General features: G+C 37.0%; 3 protein-coding genes across 6 annotated transcripts in view; all 3 read right to left on the bottom strand.

The window, feature by feature from the left end:
* Window positions 1–981: 981 nt before the first annotated feature.
* hepacam2 (HEPACAM family member 2) lies at window positions 982–9,766 on the bottom strand (the record flags this gene model as incomplete). Its single annotated transcript, XM_079485097.1, is given in 11 exon segments — window positions 982–1,663; window positions 1,760–1,833; window positions 2,233–2,267; window positions 2,361–2,382; window positions 2,868–2,993; window positions 3,642–3,941; window positions 5,068–5,352; window positions 5,529–5,870; window positions 9,519–9,693; window positions 9,696–9,736; window positions 9,739–9,766. Coding segments are annotated over 11 exon segments (1,539 nt in total). The 3' UTR covers window positions 982–1,552.
* Window positions 9,767–10,734: 968 nt separating this feature from the next.
* fam133b (family with sequence similarity 133 member B) lies at window positions 10,735–19,213 on the bottom strand. Of its 2 annotated transcripts, XM_079485104.1 has the most exons (11): window positions 19,026–19,213; window positions 18,442–18,539; window positions 18,275–18,353; window positions 18,095–18,178; window positions 17,978–18,010; window positions 17,594–17,665; window positions 17,394–17,492; window positions 17,154–17,210; window positions 11,884–11,958; window positions 11,568–11,618; window positions 10,735–11,476 (listed from the first exon to the last, which is right to left on the bottom strand). In XM_079485104.1, exons 1-11 carry the CDS (start codon window positions 19,047–19,049, stop codon window positions 11,387–11,389), a joined length of 762 nt encoding a protein of 253 aa, XP_079341230.1. In that variant the 5' UTR covers window positions 19,050–19,213; the 3' UTR covers window positions 10,735–11,386. The 2 variants fall into 2 exon arrangements, with proteins under 2 accessions (XP_079341230.1, XP_079341231.1); XM_079485105.1 differs by lacking the exon at window positions 17,594–17,665 and having other exon boundaries at window positions 17,969–18,010.
* Window positions 19,214–22,799: 3,586 nt separating this feature from the next.
* Window positions 22,800–25,527, bottom strand: part of cdk6 (cyclin dependent kinase 6) — a 29,071-nt gene continuing 26,343 nt past the window's right edge. For all 3 annotated transcript variants that reach the window (XM_079485101.1, XM_079485099.1, XM_079485100.1), the window contains 3 exons: window positions 24,171–24,221; window positions 23,735–23,870; window positions 22,800–23,648 (listed from right to left, as the gene is read on the bottom strand). In XM_079485101.1, the coding sequence (XP_079341227.1) occupies window positions 23,499–23,648; window positions 23,735–23,870; window positions 24,171–24,221 (337 nt within the window). In that variant the 3' untranslated portion in view covers window positions 22,800–23,498. The remainder of the gene's footprint in view (window positions 23,649–23,734; window positions 23,871–24,170; window positions 24,222–25,527) is intronic.

The following is a 25,527-nucleotide window of genomic DNA, read 5'->3' on the forward strand; positions in this document are numbered from 1 at the left end:
AAAAGTTAACAGCAATTACAACTAAAAAAACTATTTTTAAAGGTTTGTTTGACTTAATCAATAGAGTTTGCTGTAACACATTTGTATTGGTTTCTTGTTCAAGCACAATTTTAATGTGTAATAGTGACATAAATAGGCAACTCTTTGACATAACTTAGTCCATTTGAGTTGGGACAACATCAATAATTTTCATTGACTAACTGAAACCACACAGCCGAATGAGTTCCCAGCATGCTTTGCTCTCAAGCCTGGGTGTAGATTTTAAAATGGTTATTGTATTTGTGTTTTTATGCAGATAAGCAGACTTGTTAGTGTTTACTGTAATGTTAAAATTCAGTTTTTGGGGTTTAGGGGTTTTTGCAAATAAAGTAAACTCTCTGATGCTTCCTGCTAGCGCCATACATTACATGAATTAAAAATAAAAATGTTTGGTTAAAACCAGTGTCGCACTGAAGCATTGACATTTCATTGGCTTAACACAAATTAATTATATTCATCAGAAATTAAATAAAATAAGTTGATGAACATAAGATTGATTTATCTGTACAATTCGCCCAGTTAAATTTCAGATAAACCAATTCAATTGTGTGGAAATGGGTGTCATAATAAAATGAAGTCAATCCAAAAACGTATTTTTGTGTAGCGTCAAAACATTGAGTGTAAGGTGAATATTTCAGACTGGCTGGAGACTAGATGAAAGACCCAGTGTTTTTGTAAATAAAATTCAATTGATATCCACCACTGATGATTTCCCAGTCAAATGAAGGAGTGGCACCTCCCCCGGGCAGCTGAGCTGTTGATTTAATACTTCTGCTCTTTCTCTGAAACTGAAAATAAACAGATGGTGTTCCTGCAATCTCTTTGCTCTTCATTTTATAGAATGCTGTTTAGTTTTGTTTTCCAATAAAATGCTTTTCTATACTAAGACTACGAATCCTTTATTGTGTTAAAGATATTAAAGAATGAATAAACCATTATTCGAATATTTCTAAAAACCTTTATTTTCAAAGTACAGGGCATCCATCTGTGTTTAAAATATAAACAGGAGCAGGTGCAACACATAGAAAATAAAACCGACTAAAAATGCCCGTTTTAAATTCAAAAACTGCTACCTATATGAAAAGTATGGAACGGTTATGTGGCATCTTTGAAATGTTACGAACAATATCCCAGAATACATTGCAGTGTGCAAAAAAATACAACATCAAAGTACGAAATGCGATCGTATTTACATTCACAATGCAAACCCATAACGTCAGCTGATGTATTTAAATAAATACTCTTAGCCTGTTGTTACAGAAAAGAATGCATCATATTCAATATATACAGTATATATATATTCCTTTTAGGACATGTCAGTGCCCAGCACGGTAAAAATTGTCAGTGCCCAGCACAGGTGTGATAAGAATTTCGATCTTAATGAAGTATAAACATGAATAATTGTACAAAACAAATTTATAAGTGCGTAAATGTGCCACTAGAGAAATTTGGATTGAAACAAATTCTCTGTTTGTATCGTTTTTACATTTAGCACACGTGACGCCTCTCCCTATTATTTAAGCAGACTCAGTGTTGGCGTTTCAGGCACATGTCTGATGACATCATAGATGGTGGTATGCAAATCTTTGACTGAATCAAGTCGTGCCAAAGACCTGCAGGATGCCTGAAAAAGCACAGGGAAGAAACATTAAAACTGTTCCAAGGCAAAACTGCACATGCAAATGAGCAGATAACTATCTATTCAAGTGAGGGTTTCGACCTGTGTTGATTCCATTTTCCCAGGAACAGAAACAAATTCATAGATCCCGAAGTCTTCAGTTGCGTCTTCATGACCTATAAGTATATGTGATATATTAGTATAGTAGTATATTATGTTATATGTAGTATATAAGTGAAACATTTAGTACAGAGATTTAAACAAAATAATATACAGAAATATTCTTTTTCAAATATTTGCATTTTGTATTTTATAGAAAAGGAACATATTGTTTAATATATCCTTATAAATAAAACAACTTTTTACTTGGCAAACCCAAAGTTACTTTGATAAGAAATGACAGTGTACGAAGTCAGGTGAAACTAGGTGGAAAAACGTATGCTGACAGAAACCAGGCAGATATGATTATAGTTGTAATGTTAATGGGGTTGGAGAGTTTGTTTGTACAGAGAGGCTATGTACACATTACTGCCTAACAACACGGGTATATAGTGTGAGACGTGCAGTAAACCTACCGGATCGGTGCAGTGCTCTCTGCTCTGTCATAGGCCTAAAACACAGGTCCAATCAATCAGTGATGTCAGAAAAATATACAAACGTGGCAAATATTTCTCAAACTGTTGAATAGGAAAGTTTTTCTTACCGTCTGTAGATTGTATTCATCACTGTTGAAACAAGATCAAAAATGTATTAAAGTTACTGCTGCTACGTTTTCCTCGTCTTAGTCAGTTATGAATGATTTGAATACAGTCTGATAAGCATAACATGCTAAAAAGATTATTACATTTGTTTAAAAGTACACTGTAGCCAAATTCATCTTTACAAAACAACTCTGTTTAGTTTATGACACTGCCTTTAAAAACCAGACGGTCTAGCAATCGATTCATGATAAACATTTCATGAGGAAACAAGCACCAAAGTTTGGTTTCAATCATTCATTATACTACGATTTCAATCTTTGACACGGTATTATTACTCACTCCATATTATAGGCGTTATATTTTCACAGAATGTTCTTTACGTTATTTAGAATGATTTTATGTAAATCACAAAAATGACTTTCTCAAAGGCAGGTCAAGCTTTTCTCTTTTGTAATGGCACATTGTTGAGGCAATGTCTAAATATCAGTTAAAAGCAGATAACTTCATACTTCGTCTCGGATGGCAGCTCTTCCTTATGAGCACAAACATCATACACACAATGATGACCACTGATGAGACTGTAATGAAAGTCAAGGGAGACAGAGCGCCTCCTTCCTGGATATGTTTTTCTCTTCCTGGAAAAACATTGATAAACAAAATCATGTAAAATGTTTATGTAAAAACTCTTTTTCTGAGTCCATATTTAACCAAACTTCCCACCCAGCCTGTTATGGTTGGTAAATAATAAGAACAGGTGCCAGTCCCTATTTACTTTCTAATAGAACAGCATGTATTTGTGAAAAATGCTTGTAACCATGTAGACAAACGATGGATGGTAAACTGTACATGTAGCATTCAATAACTCAGAACAAACTTACAAACCCTACCAAAACAACCAGAAAATACCAGACATGTGAGCGAAATTTAGTATCTTGGCAGAATTATTAAACAATAAATACCAATAAATATACACAAATATACCAATGCAAAGCAGTCTGCACAGAATTTATTTTATATTAAGGGCCAAAGCTTCATTTATATTATAATTTATAGATGATGTTAAGGGGTAATTTTAATGTTTTTAATGGTTCTTCCAAATATTTTGAACAAAATATAAATCTTGGCTTTGAATCAAATTTAAAACAAATTTGTTTTTACAAATGTTCATAAACAGGAATTTATATGAAGCACTGTATAAGTATATTTTTACTCTTTGTGTCATTTTTGGCAATATTAACTGCATTTTTTATTTCTAGTTCATTTCTAACACATCGCAGACGTACCTTTTCCAAGTCTGGCCACCACCAGCATAAATTTGGTCTCATCCTGTTTCTTTGTCACATTGTTAAATGCTCTACACCAGAACTCCTTTGCTTGAGCTAATTCATAAGATGTCACTTCAAACCGTGTTCCAGTCATGATGATCTCTGTGCCATTTGAGGTCTTAGAGATCCAGACGCAGCTGTTGGGAGGGTAAGAGTCTGCAAGACAATCGAAAAAGACCAGCTCCCCTGGGTTCACCGTGAACACCCCTCCGGTTTTCAGACCCTGCTCTGAGTTTACTTCTAGATTGTAGGGTCCATCTAACACATTTAGTAAAGACACATAAAAACAGTATTAGTAGTGGCAGTTTAACATTCATTTAGAGATTCCATTGTATTAGACATTGAAATGTCATCATTAATGTACTCCCAGGGGCGCGCAAGGAGACATTTGAGAGGTATTTTATATTATATTATAATACATGTATATTATATTTCAATATTTTAATCTAATAGAAGATTAAGAGGCTGTTTCCCAGATTTGAATGTTAGAGGTGTCTTAATCGAAAACAACTTACACTGACATTTCAGTGTGATTGCTATGTCTCAAGATGCACACTGTAATGTTTTTTTGTAAAGTATGTTTTTAGAAACAACGTAAATAACCAAATTTAACTAAGGCCTAGTCCTGGCTAATCCCTTGAGACTAAACTAATCCCCGTCTAGGAAGCCGCCCCTAAATGTGTTTAACGTGTTAATACACTTTACAAGCTTCATCTACAAAAGTGCAAAAGTGCCAGCACTTACTGTCTTATTTTATAATGAAAATAAATAATATCTGTGAATATAATATGAATGCTGTTCTTAGATATTAATTTCTTATGCGCTCTGCATGGAGATAACCTTGAAGTTGTTACAAATACTAAAACTTAATTATTAAACATTTCTGTTTATTGAAATCAAATGAAATATTGGCCTTAATATTTTATTATTTCTCAATTATTATTCCTTTATTTTATTATTAAAAACTTAAAATAAATGCAAATTAGAGATGTTGCCTCAGAAGTCAACTGAAATACCTTTAAATTGAGACACTAAAATTATTAACTGAAGATGAATGAAATCTAAAATAAATTCATCAAAATAAACAAATAATGATAAAATGACAAAAGTTCATAACAAAATTGCTAAACATAAAAACTACAATTAATAAAGATAATTCAAAATATGAATAAAACTAAAAACTCGGGATCCTTGGCATTAAAAAAGTGAGAAAGCCCATAATAGAAATGACATCATGTTAGTACAGAGTCACAAAACAAATAACAGTGAACTCCCAGCCAAGAGCTGGACAGCTTGTAATGATTAACACATGGCACATCAGATGATGAATGAGTTTGCAGTTGCAGCTCATCTACAATAACTGAAAAGAAACACAGATACTCACAGTAAACACTGAGAGCAGTTTCTTCGCTCAGTTCACGGCTGATGTGGTTTTTGGCCTCACAGGTGTACCGGCCTCTATCATCTTTACTGACAGGACTTATGACAAGTGTGCCGTGATCTTGCGAGAATGTGTGCCGCTCGCTTGGAACTACCGTCATGTCGTTCTTAATCCATTCGTACTGAACGTTGGTGCCGGTTTCAACAGAGCATGTCAGTGTCACATTATCTCGCTCTTCTATGAGGTCTGCCTCTGGGCTCTTACTGAGAACGGGCTTTGACACAGGCACTAGTAGCAGAAACCATAAAGTGATAAAAGATATAAATGACACAGAGAAAAATAATCTGACCCAACATCTGTATACGCACCATCATGTTTGGATATTTAAGATGTATCTATAACAGGTGCATACACTTATAAACTATCTGTACAGAGCTATTATTATTGCGAGCAGTTTTTCATACCGCTGACTGTGATCGTCACTATTTTTGTAACGGCCACCGGCGTGGCGCTTCCTGGGAAGATGATGTTGATCTCCAGTTTGTACTCCCCCTCAGCGTCCTCATCCAGATGCTCAATATCTAGCGACACATCTGGCAATTTAAGCACTGGTTTGTTCCTCAGCCGCATATTCAGGATGGCATTGGACTCGGTGAAAGTGACAAGGAGAGTATAAGTGGGTTTAGTCTTGTACCAGGCCCCCTGGAATTTCACATTCTTGACATCAAAATGAGGCTCAACTCTGAGGAGCATAGAGTCCCCGTATTTGCCATGCTGTGTGGGCTCCAGTGAAATGTATTCCATACCTGTTCAAAAGAAAGTGTGCATCTCAAGTTTACTAATACACGAATACATAACTATCCATATCCTTGGCTAAAAAGATGTTTAACATTTTGATGGATAAAACATTAAGGGGCATATTACTGGACAGGGCTTAAACCTAGTGGTTTACAAACTTAAGAGATCAAAAACAACTTGCAGTGACATATCTTAAAATATATCAGTTTGGTTGTTTTGTCTCAGCACTCAATCGTTTTTTGTAAAGTATGTTTTAAAAAAAGACTTAACAATCCTAAATAAACTAAGGCCAAGTCCTGTTTGAAGCTAATCCCCATCCGATAAACAGCCCCCATGTATTTATTTGGTGTCAGGTGCTGTCTCAGTAAACTTACATAAAAATGCATTACAATCTTTTTTGTGCTAAAAAATTATAGGTGATTTAAAAAAAAGGCTGGGTTGTGTTAAACCATTGTTGGGTCAAATATAAAAACAATTACACTAAAAATGCTGGGTTATTACCACAAAACTCAGCAATTGGGTAAATTAACCCAGAAAATGGTTTATGTTTGACCCAAAATTTGGATATTTTACAAGCCAACGGTTGAGTTCGTCCCTTTTTGACCCAAAGGTAAAAACCACCCAGCATTTTTATTTTCAACCCATGGTTGGGTCAAAAAGAGATGAACCCAACAGCAGGGTTAAAATGTTCAAATTTGACCCAAACAACCCCGCTGGGTTGAAAATAACCCAGCATTTTACAGGTTAAGGTGCAATGTTTAAGCAATAAAAAAATATTTTTAAAAGCATAATGAATTACACTATAAAGTTAACTGAACTAAAAACATCCTTCACACTTTCTCACACCATCCGAGCGCAACCATCAAAAGCTTAATATTCAGGGTTTTGATCACTGGACAGACCAGTGCTGCGTAAAAATGGCAATGTTTCTCATTAACAGTGACTTCCACGATTAAACAGTCATCTACATCTTCTGCTAATATGCAGTTTGCACTTGGATGCTCCATTTAAAGGAACAGTTCAGTCAATCCTGTCTACATTTCCTTACCCTCAAGATGTTCCAAATCTTTATACATTTAACTTGTAACCAAACAGTTCTTGGCCAACATTGACTACCATAGTGGTAAAAATTGTTAGTCAAAAGTGCCCCTGAACTGTTTGCTTTACTACATTCTTCAGAATCTTTCTCTTTGTTCATCAGAACAAATAGATTTACAGATTTGGAACAGCTCAAGGGTGAGTAAATGAAGACGAACAGTCTCTTTTACTCTATAATGAGATATTTGCAAAGTAAGATATAACACATGTATCATGTCTACATTTACAGTATTACACAGATCTCTGAAATCTTGATTCTGATCAACTATCATTCTGCATTTGTTTCGTAATGGGCAGTAAGCGGTTTATTTCTATAATCTTCAACACTGTTCAGGTGTCGTGTCTCACGCCCTACTACATCATCTCTTTATTCAAAAATCATTTCAACTCGAATGACCTTTTCACAACCATTTGTTTATTTAATAAGTACCTAAAGCGTTAATATACGGTAAAACGATCATTATCCTTACGTAATATTCAACGCCAAAAGTACATTTTAAACCGCAGCCAAAATATTTTCTTTTGTATCTTTTAGTTTATTGTTAATTATTTCTCCCACAAGTCTGTACTTTAATCACCACCAGCCCATGTGTTCAATCCTGTACCTGCTGTGAGCAAATATTTACCAGCTTCTCAGGATGATAGTGATCAAACATGAAGTTCTTTCTAATTTATCTAAACAGGTCTGTGAGCAAACACTCAGTATTGGCAGTATTGCGCATTACATTAAGCCCTGCGAAACGCTCCAAGATCTTGTGTTTGTACACAGAAAGAAAACATGCTCAGGAAAGAGCGTTAGCGTGATCCTGTTATTACTACTATCAAGACAACCTACTCTCCAACATTGACATATCTCATTTCCATATCTTGTTTCTAAAGTATATAAGATTCCTCTAAGTGTAGATAAAATGACACATTGAAAGGATCAGAGGCCCGGCTTTAACTGACAGCTGTTGATCTGCATTACGTTGCTAAGCGAGGTTGTGTGGCAGCAGGCAGGTAGGCAGCACACAGGTAAACAGTGTCATACTCCTCCCATCGCCTCCTGTCCACAACTACCCGGACATGAGCATCTCCACCCCCTGCTCGCCTTTACCAGCCTGCTGACAGGCAATGTTGTGCATTACAATAGTTAACTGTGTGGCTCGTGTTGTGTGTTAAATAATAAATAAGGACGCCCCTATTGCACGCACAAAAGACCAGGGGGCAGTTTGGGTGGAAGCCAAAAGTGTGCCTGTGTTTATACCATGCTGAGCTCCAATAAGTTTTGAGCCTGGTCTAAACAAAAGTAAGGATATTTGAGGTGATAGCAACACTGACCTTTCACTTCCAAAGACTATAGGCATTAGGAATTATACTGTTCACACTAACAATTCAAATGACCAGCTCCCTATGCGTTTCCTAACACAGACACTGAACTATCTATTGCTTAAGTGACAATACAGGGCCTTTTGTGCAACATACAAAACGCACATTTTAACGTGTGGATTGGAAAGTAACACAACCCTGACCATGAATAATCCACTTCAATGTTTGTCTTTGTGTATTTTTAAAGCGCATGTGACACACAAAGTGAAAAATAGAACTTTAGGCGTCTACAAAAAGAGTTTGAGTCACATCTATGTCTACATTTAAGTCTGTGACTCCTATAGAAATGCGAGGGACAAATTCCCCCAAAAGTGTGAGTTCATAATTTGTGGTTACATAGTGATATAATCAATATATAATAATAATGTTAAAAACAATCAATGTAATCTTTTCTAAATAAGGCTGCATACAAAAACATGTCATGTATTGTAATGAAAATGTATTTTGTTGGATGTGTTTTAATCTAATATTCAAAGAGAAAGTTTTATAGTTTTATTTAATTAAAACTGCATATAGGAATTTATAGTCTATCTGATATTTGACCTGTGTTTTGACTTACATAACCTTATATGTTGTGCTTATTGTCAATGTTTTCTTGTACATCTGCTTTGTAACAATGAAAATAGAGCTATATAAATAAAGATAGTAAATCTACAAACAATTAGAAAATAATTTGAAAAGACGATGTCATTATTATTTTAAATGTCTACATTTTTTGTTGTTGTTTTAATGTCATGGTTTCAGTATTTTCAGTTGTTTGTACCTCAACTTATGTTAATACAAAGGTTGCATGTGTTTTTTTATCAATACAATTTATAAATATAACTGATAATAGAACTGATAATGTATTTTTAATACCTGCGAAATTCAACCTTCGGAAATCAGGTTAATTCAACAAAACAAAACAAAAATATGCACGTAAAACTCCAAATAACAATATTCTAAGGTGCCCTTGTTACATGTTACATGCATTTACTAATGTAAAGTATGGATAGTTTCATTTAACTAACCCTTCACCACACCCTAAACCTAAAGTACATGTATTTAATTATGATCACTCCGTACTTTAATTACACAGTAAGAAAAACACCCTAAAATAAAGTGTGACCCAAAATTCTACTGCAGCGTATGGTGTGTAATATCACTTCTTCTGTGCAGTTAACTTCAAAGTGTGTATAAAATGCTCTTACCATCAACACCGAGAAATAAGGTGCACATCAGTAGAAACATGGTCACTCCAACACATTCCATTTCTGCAATATAATCTCTAGAAGCTGTTTGGCTTGTGACAAGAAAGGGGAACTGGTGACAGTATTTGCCAGGGAAATGAGAAAAGCTAGCTCGGGCCCCTCCCACTTGCCATTTGGACACACACCTGGTTGAGGTTCCAAAAGGCTGCTGTCACCTGAGGGCCAGAGACAGTCTCACCGATACACATTCACAGGGAGATATACACAGTTTAAGCACAGTGTCAGATCACCGAAAAAAAACCTCCTTTAAAACACACAACAGACCGCTACAGGTGTGATAGCAGCATAGACTGACATTCAAGTCCAACACACACACAGAGGTCATTGAGCAACACAATCCATGAACATGCAAAGTTCCACCTGAAACCGTGCACGGCTTGAGACACAAAACAGCGTTTTAAGCAGTGTTTACACACAAGAATCTTAAAACATATAACCTGAGATGGCCTTAGATTCGTCACTAGTTCACAGCTACTTAAAAAATATATATTAATAAAGGGTACACGTAGATCGCAAGGACTACCTAAGCATACAAAGTTAATAAACCGTGTACATATGCCGCAAATTAATGTACATACTTTAACAATTTATTTACTTGGCAGAAGTATTTATCCAAAGCAACCTGCACTGCATTCAGGATATACATTATAATGGTTTGGATATTCCCTGAAGGTTAAACTCCCTTAGCGTTGTCATCAGATGGGCTAAGAATCCCCAAATTCTCATACAGAGTCATCATTTGTTTTAATAAATCAGACGTGTAACCAGAACGCATGAATTTAGCATTTACTACAGTATAGAGGATGAAAAAAGTTCCCTCATTTGTTATATACGTGAAGTGCAGGGTGCAAAAATACAAGTCTTCCTTCCATTACGTTAACTTATATTTCATACAATCACCTTTGATTGCACCTCAATGTTCCAATTGAGACCTGCCTACTGTGAGGAATGTTTAGAGTAATAGGTCATCTTCACTGTTTTTCAATATCACACCAGTGTGGAGTAAATTACTCTGAAAAAGTAATAAATTACTAGTTACTAAGTACATATTCAATAGTGCAATTGGATTACTGTACAAATTACTCTCTCCAAAAAGTATTGCTTATTACTTTCTATATCCTCGATCAACCTTGATTAGTTAAGTGATTCAAGGATAGACATGAAACAGCTCTTTTAATGCATTCATAGAAATAATATAAAACTACATAAAGAAGTATTATTAACTGACCAAAGTATAAAAAATGTGAAAATGAAACATTACAGCACGGTTTTTTAAGTTAGACTTTGAATTTTGATGTCAAGTCCACTATTGCACACACATATATTACACACAGTAGTTTAATTACATCGGAAGTAACTGTAAATAAAAATAAGAGTAATCCCATACTTTTCTTATTCAAGGGAAAAGTAATACAATTACAGTAACTAATTACTTAGTAAATAGTTACACCCAACACGATCACACACTAAAACCTTATAAAAATCATGTAAATCAGCAGCTTTTACAACCAGCAAATGAGCTGAATTTGAGCATTTATACCACACGGGGCCAGCAGTGGTGTAAATGACCTTTATTTGGACTGAATCTTCTGTTTAAAAAATAAACACACAAACCTGACATAATAAAGCCCATGCCACCTTTCAACTCCTTCTCTCGTCCACTGGCCACAAAGCCTCAGCGTGCTAAGCAGCACCAGCTCATAAGAGTCACTTGGACAGATATCTAATAGGTTTCCACCAGTTTGGCAAGAGCTCTGTCTTTATTCAGTTTTCAAGCTGCCTGTTGTACAGGACACCACGCCAGCCCTTTAGTCCAGCTCAGAGCCAGAAGTCTTCATCTTTTTCTTTTTGCTGTGTTTCTTATGCTTCTTCTTTTTCTTTTTTTTCCTGGACTTGTCCTGTAAATATATATAGTATTTGTAAGTCTCATGGCCAAAACGAGTTAAAAACCAATACATTTTTTTTTTATTATGATGTGAGATGACTTACTGTAACTTTCTCCTTTTCTTCACTACTGTGTTTCTTCTTTTTGTACTCTTCCTAAAAAAACACACACAAAGAAATCTGGTCATTGTTGCCTTAAAAGATATAAACTGTTCAATGAAACAACAAAAAGCCTAGACTATAACAGAAATTGTGTAGTCACATGCGCAACAAAAAACAGTTGGTTCCTCTGTGTAATTAAAAATAAATCCTTATTTGGGTCCTATGGGTTGGGAAGGACATGAGGGGGGAGATATAAATGACAAAAGTTTTATTTTATCTGAACTGTCCCTTTGTGATGGCAGGGTTTAAGCAGTCTTACGTCTATATCAGACGTGTCTGAGGACTCCGAATGGCTCTTCTCAGATTTCCTCTTCCTCCGACTGTCCTTCTCATCCTTTGAAACGAAAACATATATCAGAAATGTTCTGTCATCATTTATTCACCTTTGAGTTGCTCCAAATGTGTATTCATTTCTTTGCTCTGATCAAAACAGAGAAAGAAGAATGCTTAACCAAACAGATCTCTACACCCATTGACTACCATAGTAGGATAAAAACCATTGTAGGAAAAAACAATGGTAGTCAAAGGTGGCCGAGAACTGTTTGCAAATATTATTGTAATTATTATAAACTGTCCAAATATTCTTCGAAAATGTCGTCTTTTGTGTTCAGCAGAACAAAAACAATTAAAGCTGCAAGCAGCATTTAGCGGGTTCGAGCACTTTTAAGGCATCTAAAGCATCTTTGCCTTCATCAAGTAGGCCGAGGACTATCATCCTAAACCACCCAAGTGGAAGATACTCCCAACGCCTGAAAACTTATAGATACGGTCAGCAACGGTTCACAGACACTACGCCTGATTACACACATATGCACATAGAGTACACTTGAGGGGAATCATTTTTTCAGGTTCATTTGGTCACATCCATTTAAGAAATGACCCCGTCTAAATGCCTAATTGCATTGAGTTGCTGCCATGTGACTGCTGAGTAGATATTTGGGTTTACATGCAATTAAACTGGTGTACATAATAAAGGTGTGTGTTATGTTAAGCAAAACAGCATCTTACAACCAGCCAGACATGTTCTATATTTATAGACGTGTGAATATGGAGCAACGTTTAATGTGTAGTGCTTTATATGTCTAACACCTTGTTCCTGTGAGACAGGAAACGTATCTCTTGTCCGATAACCATCATATTTAACATGCTTGTTTAGTCTAATAAGATGTATGATTGTACTTAATGGCAAGTCAATTGGATTATTTGTTAAGGAGAAGCGAGCTTTCAGGTACACCGTTCACTTGAATATAATAAAGGACCCTGTAGTGGTCATGCAAATGAAAAAGTTGAAGATGTTTTTGATAGTCATTGATCTAGACAGTCCAGAGAATTGTACTGTGGTGGAAATGTTGAAATCGCTTGAAAAACCTAGGACAAGTTCGCAAAAGTAGGTTCTTAACATCATCACAGATAACTCACAAACTGTTTGATCGACATCAATGGTTCAAAAGCCAAACTTGTTTGGAATTATGAGAGCTTTCATATGATATCGATAGTTTGTGTAAATGTCAAATGTCACGTGATACACAATTGTTAAGGCAACCAAAGATGTGTCAATTTTGCCATTGTTACTGTTATAGCGCCACCTAGTGTCCAAACGCTGCGGTATTTTGTAAGTCATCTCGGAGTGATGGTCTACACATATGTTCCAAGCCCCATGATGATATCTCTAATAGTGCTCGAGTTATGGGCATTTTAATGTAATAGGCTCCGCCTATTTAAAATGTTTACGCCCCTAAGCAACCGTGAAAGAAAATTTCAACTTTTTTTTGATAATTATTTACATTCACACTCCAGAGATGTTATCTGCATTGGTTTGGATCCGATCGGTCGAAAAACCTAGGACTAGTTCGCGAAAGTAGGTTTTTGACATAATCAGCGATAACTCACGAACCGTTTGATCGACAGAAGCGTGTCCAGAGGCAAAGTTGTTCAGAATGAGAAGAGCTATCATATGATGTAAATAGTTTGAGTATATGTCAAATGTCACGTGATACACAATTGTTTATGCACTCTAAAACCGTTACTTCGCCCCCCGGTGGCCGAATGAGTTCATATTTCTTACAGACCTTCTGGACCACGAGTCGAACAAGCCCAGCGAGTGTCGTTTCGATCGGCCTCCGTTAACCCTGTCTAATGAGTGCTCAAACTTCATTGGCCGATGACCGCCATGTTTTTTGAGAAACCCCAAAGTCCTTTTATACAGTGATGGTACATGACACAAAGACACACCATACCAAATAATAAGTCTATCGGGCAAACGGTTGCGTAGTTATAGCCCTTTTCGAGTTCATGTTTATTAAAGCGCCACCTAGTGGCCAAGCGCCAACTCCTTTTTACTGTGACCCCGGACTGAGAGTCTACACATTGGGTACAAGCCCCATGAAGATTGCTCAAACGGTTCACAAGTTATGGCCATTTTAGTCAACCATGGCACTTCCGGTTCAGACGTTTTGGCACCCCCTAGCAACGGTCAATCGAATTTTCAATGTTTTTTGGATAATTATTCACATTCACACTCCACAGAGTTCTACAGCATTGGTTTGGTTCCGATCGGGCAAAAATCCAGGGACTAGTTCATTATTTTTTTTTTGCATAAAATGCAAATTAGCGGGAAAATTTGCATACCGGAAATGAAATCGGAGATATACGTTTTTTAAGTTTTGAGCCAATGATTACAATGATATAAAACACTTGGGTGTGCGACAAACGGTTTAGGAGTAAAGAGTGCAAACGCGCTTTTCATCGCTATAGCGCCACCTATGGGCCGATTTGGCTGGGTCCATGTATCTGAGTAGCGACAAGGACTACTACCATCTGACCAAGTCTCAGCTCTGTCGGCCTTACGGTTTAGGCTGCCCAATTAGTTTTAGGGAAGAATAATAACAAAGAAGAAGAATAATAAGAAGAAGAAGAATAAAACCCACAAATACAATAGGTTTCTAGCCCTACGGGCTCGAACCCTAATTAAAGCTGCAAGCAGCATTTAGCGGGTTCGAGCACTTTTAAGGCATCTAAAGCATCTTTGCCTTCATCAAGTAGGCCGAGGACTCTCATAGTAAAACACCCAAGTGGACGATACTCCCAACGCCTGAAAAATTATAGATACAGTCAGCAACGGTGCATAGACACTACACATGATTACACACATATGCACATATAGTACACTTGAGGGGAATCATCTTTTCAGGTTAATTTGGTCACATCCATTTAAGAAATGATCTTGCATTGAGATAAATGCATTGAGTTGCTGCAATGTGACTGGCTGAGTAACAATTTGGGTTTACATGCAATTAAACTGGTGTACATAATAAAGGTGTGTGTTATGTTAAGCAAAACAGCATCTTACAACCAGCCAGACATGTTCTATATTTATAGATGTTTGAATATGGAGCAACGTTTAATGTGTAGTGCTTTATATGTCTAACACCTTGTGCCTGTGAGACAGGAAACGTATCTCTTGTCTGATCACCATCATATTTTGCACGTGTGTTTAGTGTAATAAGATGTATGATTGTACTTAATGGCAAGTCAATCGGATTATTTGTTAAGGAGTAGCGAGCTTTCAGGTACACCGTTTACTTGAATATAATAAAGGACCCTGTAGTGGTCATGCAAATGAAAAAGTTGAACATGTTTTTGATAGTTATTGATCTAGACAGTCCAGAGAATTGTACTGTGGTGGAAATTTTGATATCGCTTGAAAAACCAAGGACAAGTTCGCAAAAGCAGCTTCTTAACATCATCACAGATAACTCACAAACTGTTTGATCAACAGCCAAATTTGTTTGGAATTATGAGAGCTTTCATAAGACATCGATAGTTTGTGTAAATGTCGAATGTCACGTGATACACAATTGTTAAGGCAACCAAAGATGTGTCAATTTTGCCATTTTTACTGTTATAGCGCCACCTAGTGTCCAAACGCCGCGGTATTTTGTAGGTCATCTCGGAGTGATGGTCTACACATATGTTCCAAGCCCCATGATGATATTTCTAATAGTGCTCGAGTTATGGGCATTTTAATGTAATTGGCTCCGCCTATTTAAAATGTTTACGCCCCTTAGCAACCGTGAAAGGAAATTTCAACTTTTTTTTGATAATTATTTACCTTCACACTCCAGAGAAGTCATTTGCATTGGTTTGGATTCGATCGGTCGAAAAACCTAGGACAAGTTCGCGAAAGTAGGTTTTTGACATAATCAGCGATAACTCACGAACCGTTTGATCGACAGAAGCGTGTCCAGAGGCAAAGTTGTTCAGAATGAGAAGAGCTATCATATGATGTAAATAGTTTGAGTATATGTCAAATGTCACGTGATACACAATTGTTTATGCACTCCAAAACCGTTACTTCGCCCCCCGGTGGCCGAATGAGTTCATATTTCTTACAGACCTTCTGGACCATGAGTCGAACAAGCCCAGCGAGTGTCGTTTCGATCGGCCTCCGTTAACCCGGTCTAATGAGTGCTCAAACTTCATTGGCCGATGACCGCCATGTTTCATTTGATACGCCACTGTCCTTTTATACAATCACCGTGCATGACACAAAGACACACCATACCAAATAATAAGTCGATCGGGCAAACGGTTGGGTAGTTATAGCCCTTTTCGAGTTCATGTATATTATAGCGCCACCTAGTGGCCAAGCGCCAACTCCTTTTTACTGTGACCCCGGACTGAGAGTCTACACATAGGGTACAAGCCCCATGAAGATTGCTCAAACGGTTCACAAGTTATGGCCATTTTAGTCAACCATGGCACTTCCGGTTCAGACGTTTTGGCACCCCCTAGCAATGGTGAATCGAAATTTCAACTTTTTTTTGATAATTATTCACATTCACACTCCACAGAATTCATCAGCGTTGGTTTGGTTCCGATCGGGCAAAAATCCAGGGACTAGTTCATTTTAATTTTTTTGCATAAAATGCAAATTAGCGGAAAAATTTGCATACCGGAAATGAAATCGGAGATATACGTTTTTTAAGTTTTGAGCCAATGATTACAATGATATAAAACATTTGGGTGTGCGACAAACGGTTTAGGAGTAAAGAGTGCAAAGGCGCTTTTCATCGCTGTAGCGCCACCTATGGGCCGATTTGGCTGGGTCCATGTATCTGAGTAGCGACAAGGACTACTACCATCTGACCAAGTCTCAGCTCTGTCGGCCTTACGGTTTAGGCTGCCCATGTAGTTTTAGGGAAGAATAATAACAAAGAAGAAGAAGAATAAGAAGAAGAAGAATAAAACCCACAAATACAATAGGTTTCTAGCCCTACGGGCTCGAACCCTAATTACAAAGTAATTTTCCTACTATGGGAGTCAATGGTTGTTGTGATCGGTCTGGTTAAAAGCCTCCTTCAAAATATCTTTCTCTGTGTTCATCAGAACAAAGACATTAATACACATTTGGAACAATTCGAAGGTGAGTAAATGATGACAAAAAAAATATTGGGGGGTGAAGTATCACTTTAAGAGACAAAGGCGAGATAAAAAGAAACCATGTCTTTTCAGTTAGTCGTACGGTACCTTGTCTTTCTCGCCATTCTCCCTGACCTTCTTCTTCTTCTTCTTCTTTAATGATTCCTGCAGATAATAAATAGCATTATAACTCAGTCTTACCGAAACAAGTCTCAACTATTTTCATCAGTGTATACTGCCAACCGTGGATAATAATAGTTCACTAACTAAAGAATCTCACATGCAATACCGAATGTTTAAAACAAACTATATATAGATTTTTCTGTAGATGTAAAGAACCACTAATACCCTGCTATCAGTTTCCGACTCTGTGTCAGAATCGTCAGACTCCTTCCTTGCAGAAGACCTTCTTCTTTTTTTCTTTCTCTTCACATTTTTCTTCTCGTCCTGAAATGTAAGCAAATAGGAGAACAGGGAACATTGAGTAACTATTCAAGGCTATTTTAAAAACACATGCAAATAACTCGACTTGTTTTCGTGCCACTTACATCATCTTCAGATTCTGAAGATGAACCGGAAGAGAAATCAGAACTCGAAGAGGAGGAGGAAGATGAAGAATGCTTGAACAAACACAACAAAAGCATGAATTTGTTAGATTTAAAGCCACAAAGGCCAGACTGATGTCAATTGCCCTCTATAGGATGTCAGTGATGTCACTCTTCCAATGACAGAGTGCTGGTGCCCATTTTGAAACTATTCTACGCTTTTCTGTAGTTGTGATAGACAAATCGTCATTTAACAGATCCACAGGCTGGTTTTGAATCAGGTCTTCAAAGCACGAGCTCTAGAACGTGAACCACCACCATTTCAGTGTGAAAGAGGTGCATGATCTGTCAAGAGTCCAGTGCACAAAACTGGAGCGCTCTCCTCACCCTGCTGGACTTCTTCTTCTCCTTCTTCCTTTTCTGGAAAAGAGACAAACATCTAAATCAGCAAATCATAACCATGTTGTTAAATCTAACAAACCACATCACCATACACAACATTACCTCTTTCTTGTCTTTCTCTTTTTCTTTCTTCTCACCTCCGCCAAGCACCTTCTCTCTGTTTTTCTCCAATTCCTTCTTCCATCGCTGATGAAATTGAGCGACAACACATATTACACAAACGATACAAACCGACACCTCCACGAACATCAAATACCGGCAAGCGTTTAGAAGCAACTATACCGCATTCATTTTGTCCTCGAAATCAGCCAAGGCTCTTGAGCCCTTCTTTTTCTTTTCCAGTTGTTCCTTCACCTCCTCCCTTACACACAGAATGAACGGAGGGACATATAAACAAGATAACAATTCACTTATATTCATTATTGGTTCATGAATAATAATCTCCACACCATGATGGCCGTGGTCTGCTCAGATAATCCTGAATGGTTGGGCCTGAGCTGGGTCCAGGTCCTCGTGCTCTGGCAGCAGCTATTGGGTTCAAGTAAGCCTAAAAGACGATGCATTTTAAGAAACTGATCATCTATCACGTTTACCCGCATAATAAACACGCCCACGAGCATCCACGTTTCGTGAGATACCTAGCGACAGATCTTTTGGCTTGGGTTGATAATACGTTTCTGAAATGTAAGTGCGATGCAAGAAATAGACATATAGGTCCAGCGAACCGTAGATGGACAGTTTAGGATAAAAAAAACATAGTTGTTGAGATATCCAGTGTGAGCCACAATAGCACAACCCTACTAGCATTAGCATAGCAACACGCTCGTTTCAGGTTAAAAGCATAACATGTAATGCATTCAAATAGCGAATTTATTCATTTTTTAAATGGTCGTGGACGTACGTAAAGTGTTCTTCTGACGTGTTAGCGTTACGGATTAAGGCCTAATGTACCTGGCCCACTTTCAAATCACCTGAAATTACGCATTAAAGGGGACTGCATTCAATTACACGCAGCAATGCAATATTTACTCACCACTCTGTTATCTCGCTTCCCCATGTTTGTAGATTTTGCCTATAACCTGCAGGCCAAAATCTATGAATTGTTCATGTTGTTTACATCTCTCTGCTGCTGCGATGACTGACTGTCTGTCTGAGAATCTCAGAATTAACGCCACCTAGCGGTTTTCTGTGCGACACGACATGATCTCTCTCGACGTGAGCACTAGAGAGCGTCGCTGAGGAATCTTATGATCTGTTATTTGCAGATATTCAATTAGCATTATCCTATTTTAAGCATTACTGTTTTTATTATAACTTTTTTTATTTAAGCAGCGTTTAACGGTAAATGCTCCGGTCGCGCTGGCAACCTCGTATGAATTTCGGTGACGTGATTGGTTAAAACGTGCGTGAGGTGCGGAGACCTATTTTGAGAACCTCGATTCATTTTAGCAAGTTTTTTTCTAAAATGTTTTCTCAAAATATTTTTATTACCGCCCAATTTAATAACAGCACGAATAAACAACATTTAGCACCTAAATGTTAAAAAATAGGATAAATGTCTAAGCATCGTTTCTCTCACAAATCAACTTTACAACCCAGTTTTACACACTAATATTTATTTTACAAAAATATGAAAACGTCAGGCAGATACAGATACAAAAAGCAGCTTTTCTTAATGGCTAATTGGAATCATCTTTACGTGGGCCAGTTTATTAACTTACACAGGAGCCAGAGCCTAAGACAAACATTAGCAGCAAAACCAGTCCACAGACAACAAGATATATAAAACACTTAGGATACATACCATTCACCATTTTAACATAAACTAATATGGTCATAAAAAGGCCACAATGACCAACGATCTAGTTTCAATTTGGTTCTTGCCCATTTTTAGCACTTTAGTGAGATGTCCAAATGTTTAGAATAGTAGCTAAATGAAATTATATAAAACTATTTGTGCTGTTTTAACATGAGAACATAGCTTAAGAGAAATGAAGTACTCCAAAAAAACAAAACAGATTCTACATGATGCATGATTTACCATCATTACTGAACCATTCGCCACCCAGACAAGACAAAAGTAAGATTCGGCACATGCATGTGATAGTAACTTATTGTACTCTGACCTAAATCCACACATGCTCTCTTTGCAAGAACGTAAAAGCTAAAAGCAGAGAAATAGCAAAATAAATGTAGCTATAATTACAGAAAAACAAATAAACCAAATTTTCAATTCAAGCATTGACAACAAAGTTCTATATTTTCACGCATTTCTCCATCCCCATGACAAAAGCATTTTAAAACGACTAAACGCTGACAGCATAAACAGCAAAAATGTAAAATGTTAGACATTGTGTGATTAGAAAAATGCACTTTATCACTCTTTTGCCAATGCTGGGAAAGTTAAAGGAAAACAACTGTGAAAAAAAAACCCTGACCAAAACTTTTAACTTTTAATCAATGTGCACAGTTAAAAGATGTTCAAAAATCACACTTAAAAAGATTAAATGAATCCATAAAATAAAGACCAAAAATAAGAAAGGGGATACATTAGTATGATTACAAAATAAAAACATATCTTAAAACCTCAGAAATCATTCCTCAGTATGAATGAATTAAGTCACGCAGTCTAAAGTGATACAACACTTGATTATCAATGAATATTTAGGCTGCTGATCAAAATAACATTAAAGAGTCTATTAATGAGAACAATTCATACAGTGTCTGTGCAGCAGCTAACTATAAAACATATGTGTGCACATTGGTTTGAGAATGGATTTCATTGTGGATTTGCTAGATTACAACTGTTTACTATTTTTAAAATGTTCCAGCTTCATGATTTTAAATTCAGAGTTCTGTCTGTCTGGGTTATTATAAATTATGTTATATTGAAAAACAAAATTAAAAAAAACAATATAAATCAAGTAATGGAATATTTCAAATGTTTTGTAAGACATTAATTGTTTTTAATTTTGCTGATCATCGTTCAAGTCTTCAGTGATATATGTGGCTTTAGCACCATTAGCTGACCACTGTTCAATTACAGTTCATTTTGTTGACAAATGACTGAAGCCTTTTAAAGAGTCACTATCCAAAAACAAAATGTCAATAAATAAGAACAAATTGAAAATTGTAGAGGAAATTATAGGGAGCAAAACATCATGTACCAATGTCCACAATTTCCAAAAGTAGTTTGTTTAAAATTATATCCGATAACATAAACAAATGATTAAAAAACCCTAACTAAAATAATTTCCAATAACTAAAGAATCATTTACCTTTAATTCAAAGTTAATCATAAATGTAATAAAGCCACAACAGGTTTACTAAAAAGCATATTTCATGGGGGGAAAAGCACTGAGATGGGTAAATATTAAAGGTGCTTTTTTTAGCATAATGATGGCAAATTACATACATTCGAAAGCCAAACATTTAACATTGATAATCATAAAACACAATGAATAACTTTTTTGACTAACCAAACTTAAAAACAGATTAGTTCTATTCAAGACACAAACAAAAAGGCATACAGGGTATACATGGGTGTGATATCTAATGCCCTCTTAAAAAAATACAAACACCGACATTTTGGAGGAGGGTAAGGCTGTGCCAACAAAATATCAGTTCAGTGGAGCTGGATGGTGTTATACACCAATGACAAACAATTTCTGTGCATTAGATACATACACGCAGATTTTATTGGGCCTATGAACCATCAGAGAATATTTGTGAAAAGTTAACAGTACAAAAGTTGCTGCACAACAGTGATCTAATACATAAAATATAATATTAAGAATAATATTATATAAATAAAAAAAAAATGGCGACATGACAACCTGTGTGTTCCATTATCTGTTCAAACATGTTACCAGAACAATGTACGTGATTGAAGGAAATGTGAGTGAACGATGACATAAATAACCCACCGGTTACCGTGCTCCAGTTGTATATGAAATCACAGACAACAGATAGCTGAGACCATCAGTTGTGTTTTACGGTTAATGTGTATGCTAAAACCTGAACCATGGTTGAATCTAAAACTAAAGTCATAAATAGACCTGAGTATGGACTGTGAGAGAATGAGTATACTGATCCTGAGATTACGAATCAAGCATTAGTGCTCAACTATGTGAACCTTTCATTGTAGAAATGCAATACAGTGCCTGTGTACAGCTCCTTAAATCCCTTCAAACATCTCCATGCATGGAACAGATTTCTAAATCTAAAATCTGAAGCAGCTTCCTTCCTTCCCTCCACCTTCTTAATACAACTCTCCTCCCACACGCTAAACATAAAAGCATGAAGGCCGCCTATCTATCAAACGTTACAGCTTGCGACATAATTTTGCGATCATCTATTAACTATTCAGCGGAATTGAAAATGGAAGGATGTAACAAGTAAAGAACCTTGAGTGACCGGTAATGGGATAATACACATTCTCCGAAACTCTCCGACAAATCTCGCAACCCGACTTTTAACATAACTTACCAATACTATGACTACTTTTATTAGACGTTTCCTAACATTGCTCTACACTTTCATACATGTATTTCCACCTTGGCTTATTTCTGTTCTAAATCCAACGCTAAAGTCAACATGCAACCCCGGGACGGGTCAATCTTCCACTACGCAAGTCTCTGACAACAGGGTGCAGACTGTTTGGTATAAATCAACAATACTTGGCTCTCTACAACAACCTACACTTTCAAGTTCACTAAAATTAAGACATGCCAAAAAGATGTCAACAATCAACACTGACGTTTTAAAATAGATGAACAGAATGTAAAAATAATGGAAAGGAAAATGTGTGGTTACGCATTTTTAATGTCATGTAGTTAAATAGTGCTTGAAGTCAAAGCGTTTGGTAGCACCGTTCTGTGGTCCATTCGATGGTGAACGCAGCAGGATGCTTGTGAGACTCGCGAAATGCCATTTTCAATTGAACCCTATTGGATTCTGCGTGTCTTGCAGTCATCAAAACGGCTTTGCCTCCTGTGAGTTGGCGTGTCCTTGTGCTCCTGCTAAACACCAGAAAATAAAACAAATCCTAACACCATGAAGGCTTTCATAAGCATGAAGGTAAAAAACTATCATTTGAATGTGTAAAATAAGAGGTTCCGTTCAACGGGCCCCTAATTTGCAGTAGTTCTTGTTTGGCGGATTGAAATGATCCCACGATTTCCAGGCAGTGATATGCAGCTAAGACTTGGTTCAGAGTTGTGTAAGTTAAGGTCTCGTGAACAGACCTTCGGCTTCCGAGAAGCATATTTTCCTCTGAGCAGACAATTGTTAAAGTGGAAGACAGCAGCTTTTGAAATTTCTAACGGTATTCCAGGCAGCACGTTTGTTTGTTTGTTGCTTTGTATAAGCTGGCAGTAGTGAGAGCATAGAAAAAAACGATTGAACAACAGTTGTTGCGAGTCCTAAAAGCAGCATGTGATGTTATGCTATGGAAGACTGGTCTAGTTCTTCAACACAGAGTCTAAAGTGGAAGCCCTCGAGTCTTTTAAGCAGCTCTCTCCTCCAGGGAGGGCTTTTTGCAGGGAAAGGGTTGGGCATACAGACTCTTGCTGGTGCTGTCCAGACTTTGGAAGTACGGGTGAGACAGTGCATCATACGCTGATATCCGTCTGGAGGGGTTAAATGACAGAAAACGCTGTGTAGGGGAAAACAACAAACTGAGTAAACCACAAGCATGAGTGTGACAAAGGTGAAGATATCAATGACAGTACTGTTCCTCACAAGTAAAAGTGATTTGCCAAGCTCATCCATGTCTGGCACCATGTCCCCTATGGGTTGGGGAGGGCGAGGGGAAAAGGCACTCTGGGGCAGGCCCACCTCCTGAGGCCAGTCTTCTGGAGAAGGGACCCCCACCACACTGAAATATCATCATTCAAACAGTCAAAATCATGGCTTTTCATTGTCTTTTCTTGTCAATGAAACACCCAAACATGATTTTTATTTGATCAACAGGTGTTGCATCTGTCAGTTTTTTACAGTAAGATCAAAAATCAAAAGGTATACAGATGCAAAATAATCACTGCCCCACATTAAGTCAAGCACCTCTTTAAATCTGATTGTACAACTCTTAAGCGGTTATGAATTTACATATTGTCAATTCTTAAACAAATAACAAATGATATTGAAAATGATTTGGAATAAAAAGAATTGTACTTACTCAAAAATCTTGCCTAACTGGTCAACATCCGAATTCCCACGGAAAAGAGGGCTGCAAAAAGACCAAGTAATGCATTTAAGAAATTGTACATATAACAGATACTCTTTGTTTAAATCTCATGTAAATAACCGCAGTTATTTATTATAAACAAACTTAATATAAAACCTAGTCGCAGAAAAGAATGAAGAGTTTTCAAACTACATGTACACGTTTTACTGTTAAAAGTGAATATGAACTAGTTTTCCCTGCAGTATTTGAGATCTGGAAAAATACGGAGCATCTTTTCTGTTATTTTGACCTGTTTCTACAGTTTTCATTTAATTTTATTTGAAATTTGGGAGAAATATTCTTATTAGAATTAAACAAAAACGATAGTTTTACCTTAACACATACCTTTGTTTACCTATAAATAGTAAATAAGTAAATAATTCTGCTTCTGTATATACACAGATAGGAAAGCCACGTGCAACACAGGAAACAGAGTAGACTCTGCGACCACTTAAACACAAGGACAGCCATACAACAAAAGCTTTGTTTTGACATGCAGTCTCCAGGTCTTATTTCCAGGGGGACGGGGGAGTAGGAGAAAAGAACGAAATGAAGTTAAATAAATCCCTTATAGTATACATTGTACAAACCAGGCCTTACAGCCACATAACACACATTGCTCAACCGTATGTGTTATTTCCTGGCTGAGCCAGTCTGAAGGGGAGAGAGAGGAGCACATGTTAAATTCCACCCGCCTGGACCGCCACTGCTGCCTGTGGCTCCGTCCCAGTAAGGACACCCGTGGGCGGGCATGCTTCCCTTGGCATGCACGCAAATTCAAGAGCCTCACATGGCCCAGTCTCCAAAACACACAACAAGGAGTAAAAGTGAAAACTCTATTTATCCCTTCCGTGTAAAGAAGTTCAAATTAAACAGTTTGCTTGAACATTACAGTAAAAGAGCAATAAAAGTGCAACATATTCAGTTTATTGTACATTTGGTTTATTATAAGCAAAACCATGTTCAATATGATGTGCGCTGTCATAATTTAATCCTAAAGCACTATCATAACCACTCCTTGGCTCAACTGGTACAGCATTGGGTTAGCATTGCAAAGGTCATTGATTAAAATCCCAAATTCACATTCAAATGAAAAATGTGAATTCACTGCTTTGGATAAACATGTCGTCCAAATACAAGTTCGATCACATTTTGACATGTTGCACATGCAGTCTCCACAGCCGTCACCAGAGGTCCCCCTACAGCAGGACAAGATCAAGGCGCTCACAGCCACACAGAGCGTCAACTGTATTCAGACAAAGAGCCAGAACGGAGCACGTGCAAGGCCTCTGTCTTTCCTTAGGTCTCC

The sequence above is a fragment of the Barbatula barbatula genome, assembly GCF_947034865.1.
Source record: "Barbatula barbatula genome assembly, chromosome: 21".
Lineage (NCBI taxonomy): Eukaryota > Metazoa > Chordata > Actinopteri > Cypriniformes > Nemacheilidae > Barbatula > Barbatula barbatula.

What these genes read in the sequence shown, in the direction of transcription:
- fam133b (XM_079485104.1), bottom strand. Translation starts at nt 19,049, where the DNA reads ATGGGGAAGCGAGATAACAGAGTG. An exon ending in GGAAGCGAGATAACAGAGTG is followed by an intron (nt 18,540 to 19,025) that starts GTGAGTAAATAT and finishes ATCGTCTTTTAG; the next exon opens with GCTTACTTGAACCCAATAGC. An exon ending in AGAAGAAGAAGTCCAGCAGG is followed by an intron (nt 17,666 to 17,977) that starts GTGAGGAGAGCG and finishes TGTTTGTTCAAG; the next exon opens with CATTCTTCATCTTCCTCCTC.